The 8,067-nt window shown below is 41.2% G+C and overlaps 1 protein-coding gene across 1 annotated transcript; it reads right to left on the bottom strand.

Moving 5' to 3' along the window:
* Window positions 1–672: 672 nt before the first annotated feature.
* Window positions 673–2,061, bottom strand: LOC132481199 (uncharacterized protein C2orf78-like; the record flags this gene model as incomplete). The annotated part of the gene is made up of 1 exon (XM_060085870.1): window positions 673–2,061. A coding segment is annotated over one exon (1,389 nt), but the record flags the coding sequence as incomplete, so codon positions are not given.
* Between the last annotated feature and the right edge of the window lie 6,006 nt (window positions 2,062–8,067).

Here is an 8,067-nt window from a genome sequence, read left to right as displayed (position 1 = left end):
GATAACTCTGAGCCCTAGCCACCTCTCTGGGAGATTTCCCTATACCCCCACTATAATCACACCTGCGTAAGGCAACTCAAACCTTTCAGACATGTGTCCTGAACCTCTTGTTTTCTTAAATACCTCTGTGGTGGTTGTGAGACTTAAGGCCAACCTCCCCAAGAGACTTTTTCTGTTTCTCTAGTAAACCTAGACTCACCTTCCGTCATCTTCAGCTCTACTCACATTTTGTTCTTTCAACCCTGACCTCTGACCCTGCTTTTCACTTCTGCCCTTTCACCCTCACTCCTGCTTCCTTTCTTAAATCCATGAATCTCTTTCGACCTTCCTGGCCCTGGGCCACGTTCCTTCCTCTTTCCTCAGTTTTTACCCCTTTCCTCCCCTTTCCTTCATTCTCCCATCCGACTTTCAGTCCTTCCTTTCTCATGCAGACTTTGATTCCAACCCCATCAAAAACAAAACTAAACAAACAAAAATTGAATCACACCACAGTTAGCAGCATCCCAATATTCAAAAGGTTTATTACTCATCTATTAATTCTATTACATTTACTTATTCAGTTTTATTGTTTTAAAATATATCAAAATAAATAGAGAAATTTATACCTATCTTATGTATATAAGGAAGAACAGCTGGTACCCAAGGTGGCACCAACAATCTTAGCAGCTCTTACTATAAATATCCGTAGTTGTCAGCAATTTCCATTTCTTTTTGCCTCTCAGTGAAAAACTGCAGTTTCCCCAAAGAGGTGTATTTGGAAGCATTCACACGTTCTTGTTGAGCCCGCCTCTTCATGGCCTCCCGCTCTGGTCTGTGCTCTTGTTCGATGGGCTTTGACATGACTGGCTCAGAAACGTTGGGTTCCCTCCATGGTCTTCGTTGCTTGCTGAAGTCTTGGAGTAGAAATGCGGTTTGGAGCTTGGGTGGGGAGTGGCGCTTAGTCACAGCAGGGGGAACAGGCTCCCGCTGGAGCGAAGCGCCAGATGAAGTTTTGTAGGGTGCAGGCCTAGGAGCAACAGACTGAGGGACACTAGGCTGGGTATGGTCGGTCCAACCCGGATGGGTTGGGTTGGTCACAGTTGGCTGAGCTGGTTTGGCAGGACCTGGCAAAGAGGCAGGAGCTGGCTGGGATGAAGTGGCTGCAGCAGGTTGAGCCGAGTTAGTAGAGGCAGTCTGGGCACGGTCTGCCACAGTAGGCAGATGTGAGACCAGAGACTGTGGCCTCCGAGGAGCAGGTCGAGCTTGAGGCTTGTCCCAGGCAGAAAATGTCAGAGGTATCAACTTGACCTTCCCACGAGGAGGCAAGTGATACTGGGATGGAGATGGAAACTCTGTTTCAGCACTGCTGTCTGGTTTCTGGGTTTTGACTTGAGGTTTCTCAGGGCTCTTACCCTCACGTGGGGTACGCTGCCATGGCTGGCTAGGTGTGGGTGACTGGGGGTCTTTGGGGTTGCTTGAATTTCCCAAGACCCGACAGGAAGAGAGCCCAGTTTTCTTGTCATTCTTCTCCCCCAGTGCATGAAAAACCTTGGCAGAGTCCAGCATGCACATGCGTAGGGAGGTTCGAGGCTTTTTAAAGCTCTCTTGGATAAGCTCAGTTTGGTGTTCCTCCCGCTTCATCTGGGGAATTGTTGGCTTCTCTTCTGCCTTGACTTTGCTCCCTGACTGCTTATTCTCTTCAGCCTTCTTTCTTCCCCTGGCCCTTGTGGTCTTTTCCTGCCCATGGCTCTTAGTTTTGCTGATCTCTCTGGATGCAGTTTTCTGAGGTTTGCCTTTAGAATGCTTGGCCGTGTTCACAGGAGCCCTGTCACTGACTGCAGCATTGCTTGGCACCACTTCTCCCCCTAACAGGCACTCTGGATTCTTTGGCTGGATTTTGGCCTTGGGAGCACCACTGATAGGCTCAGAGGCTTTATGTTTGTTCTTCCTGGGTTGATCAGAGGGAACCTTTAGGACACTTGGCTTTTCCTGTACCTGATTCATCTTAAGATGAATGGCTCTGGTGTCTTTGGCTTTCATCACGTCGGGACCTTTGGATTGATCAAGACCTTTCAAAGAATTAAAGATATATTAGTAAAAATGCATAACAAGCAACAACATTCAATCAATGTGAATGTATAGGTAGGCAAATTATATATAGACAAGTATTTCCATTGAAACTGGTACAAAGCAGACAGCCAAATAATAAGTGTAAAAGAATTTCATTATTGTGCTCATTCATATTTTTACCCAGCAAGTAACAGGTATTAAGCCTGGTAGAAATATATATTTCAAAGAATAGAAATATATCATAAGCAGAAAGGAAGCTTAAAAAGTATCAAGAAGGGTTTTGTATTTATCCTAGAATTTAGATTATAATCATCTTCAACATCCAAGAAGATGACATCCCAAAACCTAGAAAAAGCATCATCACTTGAATCCAATTAAAAAAGATTTTCAAATGTAAGAAAATCCAAAGGACTCCACAATATTGTTTTAGATAAATGCAGATTGTTTTTTCCCACGCCGCGTGGCCCTGGCAGTGAAATCACTGAGTCCTAACCACTGGACCGGCAGGGAATTCCCTCAATGTGGAACTAGAGATGTGGGGCTTGACTTTTTCTTTTCCTTCTTAGGTAGCTCAGATCTAAAAAGGAATGGTGGCTGTTGATCAATGTGCTCTCTGTGTTAGGAGGGAAAGAACTGTAAAGATGAAAAGCAACCTTGCTGTAGAACCTACATATCACACAAAGGAAATAGTCCTTCTGATTCAACTTAGAAGATATCATTTAAAATTTTTAATTGGTAGTATGTCTACATAGTTTAAAAATTAGAAAGAATAAAACATTGAAAAGCAGACCCCTAGATAACCACTTTGGTTTCTTGTATATAGGAAGCATCATTACTAAAACATATTTCTAAAATGTTGATATTCAAAAGTATCAAGTGCCAACTGTATTCAGAGAGGCAATAAAAGAAAAAAACACTGAGTATGACTTTTCTGATAATCTGGCTTTCCTGGTGCTACCCTGTTCTGGGCTTACTTTCCTCCTTAGTCTGTTAAAATAAGGATTTGCTACAATCCACTTTGTTTTGCGCTGCTCTGAGCAGAATTCACTCTATGCTGTTTCTGCTTTAATTTAAAATCTTTGGTTCCCATCAACATTCCACTGCAAACTACGTTTTACTTGAGAGCTCCTCTATGCTTTCCCTCTTCATTCTTATATTTTTTCCTATCACTTGGTTCCTATCGGTCTGGGCTGATGAAAACAATCCTAAACTTCCTTGCGTTTGACTCTCTACAGCCCAGTACTCTCCATCCTCTCTCCCTATTTTCTCCTTTCAACTAGTCGAAATATTAGTGGAGGGAGACCATTAGAGATGAAACATCTTGCTATATATTGCTAGTTTTCTATGTTACCTGGCTTTTCTGTGTTTCTGTTGAAACACTCTTGAGAAGTCTCTGATATCATTTTCTACATGGGTACCCTTTAAGGCTCAATATTAGAAAAGAAAGGGATCAGAGTGATCAAGCAATGTAGTATCCTAACTTAACAGAGAAGGAAAAAATCAGGCGTTGTGAGACAGTCAATGATTTGTCCAAAGTCACACAGATAGTAAATGCCAAAGTCAAAAGTGAAATTAGGTCTCCAGAGTTGTAGTTCAATACTTTCCCTCATTATTCCATGCTAGTTTGAATCTACTACTAAATGTAGGGGCAAAATTAATCTGACGAAAAACTTTAAGAAGTTTCTTTTCTTACCTGACATGGTCAGAGAAGAGGAAACATCACCTGCAGGTAGAAGGGATGAGGAGGCAACACCAGAAGATGTCTGAGTGGCTGCAGCTGAACAGTACAAACGTCACTGGTCACTGGGCACTGGTCCCTGGTCCATTGTGATGACCCGACTTCATTTATGACAACTCCACCGAGACCCCAAGACTCTACCAAGTGCTAGTAGGTTTGGTAGGAGAATGATGTGATAAAGCAGGCAGTTGAGAGATATGAGATAGCCAGTGGGGAGGGCCGATCCCCAAGAGGAAGGTGGGGATGGGTGGAGAGGGTGTAGGAGAGCTAAAACACCACCTAAGTTTCTGAGCTCTGGGGAGGAAATCCTAGAAGACAGATTTACCTCCCCCGGGCTCTGACATTAGGGAAAACATGGCAACGTTTCTTACAGACGTTCATTAATATAATTAACAAACAGTTACTTATAGTCTACAGAGTATTATATTTTATGTATCATATACTTAGAGCTATATATATATATGTTATTTAATTAACATCCTTAGGAAGGAAAGAGCCATCTAGTTTGAAGTATTACAGTTGTTCTGAAATCATATCTGTCTAATTCGTGAACTTATAGCAGCTTTTAAGGAGCAAAAGTAGGGATTCAGAAGCTCTTTTTGTAACTTGGTTAAAGAGTAGCGTGAATTTTGCTGAGTGTACCTTGTGGGGAATGTTGTGGTCCAAGGCTCTTCTCTTTTAGTTTCTTCTCCTTGACTCCTGCCTTCCTTGGGCTCAGCTAGGCTTGGCCAGGTTGGACTTACATTTCTTTTCTGCTTTCTTTCTTTTTTTTTCCCATTTTGGGCATTGTTTCTATGACAAGCCTTGATCTTGCATTCTTACCCTCATGGATGTTACTTGCTGTCAACTTCCAGCAGCAGGAGCCTTCTTTTCAGTGCCTGATGCTTCACAGAATAGACTGCCCATTGGAAGCAAAGAGCAGAGAGCTAGGAGACAGAGCTGGTTGCAGACCTTTCCTCCTCCAGCCTTTGGTTGCAATTCTTTTGCCCATAATTTGCTACCTATGTTTCCTTGGGCCACACTGGTATGATGCCATGCAGCTCTTTTATATGTGAGAGACATTCTGAATACTGTCCCTTTTTCTTTGCACAGAAGTATATACAGTGTGGCAGTTACTGTAATCTCCTCCCCCTTGCAAACAGCCACTCTAGAATCTTAGACCTCTAGGAGTCTCTGTCTTGTATGCTTGGGGGCAAGGCCAAGCAAAATGAAGAGGAGAATAATTAGAGAAGGAAGAGGACGTTGCTGGAGAACTGGGAGCAGATAAGGTGAAAGGGCCCAGGAGAAAAGAGATTCATGTAGATTTGTTGGTTTCTGTGGGAAACAAGTAGACACACTGTGGCCGCACTTTGTATGACCAGAGCAGACAGTCATAGATATAAGTAGCTCGAGAGTGCAACTGCCATGAATTCTGAACACTAAAGGGAACAGTCTTACATGTATTTCTCATTGTGTTTTTTGTCATATTACCTTCTTAATAGAATTCACTGGTATGTTTGTAGAATACAGATTTTTTAAATGGTTATTTAAATGGTTTAAATGGTTATTTAATTTTTTTAAAAATTTTTTAAAATGGTTATTTCCTTGCCATATTTTTAAGGACTCCAACATTGTAAGACACATTGCATGTTTTTCTCGTGACGATTTTTTCTCCTGAAGCATCATGAACGAACTTGACCTGTTGTATTTTGTGGAGAAAGTGTAAAAAGGGTCTGTGAAAAAGACACTGGTGAGTCGCATTATGCACCCAAGCGTAAGGAGCAGATATCTGCCATCAGCCCAATTTGGCCTGGATTGCCTCTGTTTTAGTTCCCGTGGTTAGTGCTTTTCTCCCTAACTGCTCTTGTGACGGTGATAATGTGAGTAAGGGCTGATGGCTGTTGATTTATATGTGAGGTTAGCTGGTTTGAGGGAGGAAATCTATGGACCTAGTCATTTTCCGTGGTGGTAAGCTTTCAGGGAGGGGTGCAAAGATTGATCTTTCTGGGGACTTTTCTAGTACCAGGAAGATATCCCGTAGAGGGGACCTCGAAAGACACACGTGTAATTTTTAGGCCTGTTTTTCCTGTTAAGAGATATGAGTTGTTTCACTGATGGGGATGATGCTTATCTGAGAAGAAATGGTGAAAGGTGTTGTAGTATAGAGATGTGGCTTAAGCTTTTAAGTTTTTCTCAGGGTTTTTCCCCTAAGCTTCCTACTTCAGATGGCCTACTTACATGGTACTAGTATGGGATGTGAGGCTAACAACTTACTAAATACCTGCAAGCCAGATCAGTCTCTTTTCTCTATATGGAATCCAAGGAAAGTAAGGGACCCATAGCTACTGCAGGTTAGGGTGGGTGGTGTGAGATTGGGGGAAGTGTGGTAAGATATTCTGGTATCAGTAAAATATTTACATATTAAAATATTCCGTTCCAACATTCAGTTCTATTGAGGCAAACCCTTAGTTAGGCTTTTCCTGGTTCCTAGCCTATGTAACTTATTTTCTCTCCCTAGTTCCAGCCATTTAACTTGAGCTTGCAGGCTCAGCTTCATCCTAACCTCTAAAAGAATCTTACATGTAGGGGAAAGAAACTAAAGACCTCTCTTTCAACACTTAGGCACATCAGGCCCTACCCTGACCTGAACCTTTATTCTTAGAGTTAGGGTACTGTCTTGTCCCCTATACCCACTTCCTGCATTTTGAACCCATCAGGTTAACTGAGACATGTCTTGGTGTAACATCCCCAGTTCGTCTACCCCTGAGGCTCTCCTTAATTCTTCCCATTGTCACATTGTGATTTAATTAAATACTGGAATCCCTCAAATCCTTGCATGGTACCTGAGGCCCTATGGGATACTGGTCGATTTTGTTAGTGTCAAGTACTTAGCTGTGTGATTCTCCAGATATCCCTTGCTCCTATATTTTCCATGCGAGCATACTACATACCCATTAAGGCATTGTTTCATCTCATGTTGCACCCACTCCCATCGAGAGGCCTACTCTTTGCTACTTCCCATACTTTCTGGAAACCCTGTTATGGCCAGGTCTGGACTGTTTTGTGTAGCCACCCAAAGCCTGTATCTTTTAGCAAGCTGGAACTATAAGGCCAACATAGATTTTCTAGTTTCTGATAGATTTATGTCACAATTTGTACATTGTCATGTCTATAGATATTTCTATCAGTTGTACTTTTTGGCCATTACAAGCCTATTGGATAATTGTCATCAATTGCAAAAGAATATTTTATGACTTAGCACCAAATCGACTGTGCCTAATTGTAAGTTTGTACGTTGTGTACGTTGTGCTCACTTGTATCTTTTCTTTATTCAAATAGTACATTACTAGCATTGTCCCATTTGTAATTATGTGGAAGTTTTCAGAATTGTAAATAAATGCTTGTGGATTGAAACTTGGTTAGACTATGACTGTCCCACATACATTAAAGGTAGTGATCTTTTTACTCATTCATTCATTATTCATTCAATTATTCATTCAATAATTCTGAGCTTCCTGACTCAGTTTACCCACCTCAAATGGTTGTGAAGATTACTAACAGTGTATGTAAGATACTTTCAGAAATGAGAAACTAAAAAGTAAAACTAACAAAAAACACTTGTTATTATAAATAACAATGGAATTTAGTATGCCATTATACCTTCAGACGTACTGTAGGACATGCTGTTCTTTGCTGTTCTACTCGTGGCAGGATTCACAGTTTTTCTAACAGGTACAGATCCCTATGCCTGCTACTGTGAGGAAATGTTATACTTGAGCTCCACTCTTATCTCTCTCAGGCTTTTTGTGGTATTGTCCAAAATGTAAATACATACTGTCAACCAACCTCCAGCATGATACCAGCCACATAATGGAAACCCAATAAATGTTTCACTATGAGTGGAGTATAAGTTGATAGAATATTTTTGAAGGTTGATGAGGCAGATTGGATTGACTGAAAATCTTTCAATATTTTAAGTTTGCATCTCTTTCATTCCAGAAATTCTACGTCTAGAAATTTATATATAGCTCTACACATGTATAAAGAGGTTCACATTGCAGCCTATCTGTAACAGAGGTCAAAAACAAAAAGCAAACAAAAAATCCCCAAACTGAAAACAACTAAAAGTCCATGAATATCGGACTGGCCATGTAAATTATGTAATGTGACGCAGCTATTAAAGAGAATAGAAGGGATGTACGCAAAAATTGACTGGGAACATCAGTATCCAAGACAGATTGTAGACTGTGTATACTGTACTGCTCTTTTATAAAATACAGGATATCCATTACGTAGAAATA

The sequence above is a fragment of the Mesoplodon densirostris genome, chromosome 20 (assembly GCF_025265405.1).
Source record: "Mesoplodon densirostris isolate mMesDen1 chromosome 20, mMesDen1 primary haplotype, whole genome shotgun sequence".
NCBI classification, from domain to species: Eukaryota; Metazoa; Chordata; class Mammalia; order Artiodactyla; family Ziphiidae; genus Mesoplodon; species Mesoplodon densirostris.
The sequence above is the reverse complement of the archived record's forward strand: the minus strand, read 5'-3'. Positions and strand labels throughout refer to the sequence as shown.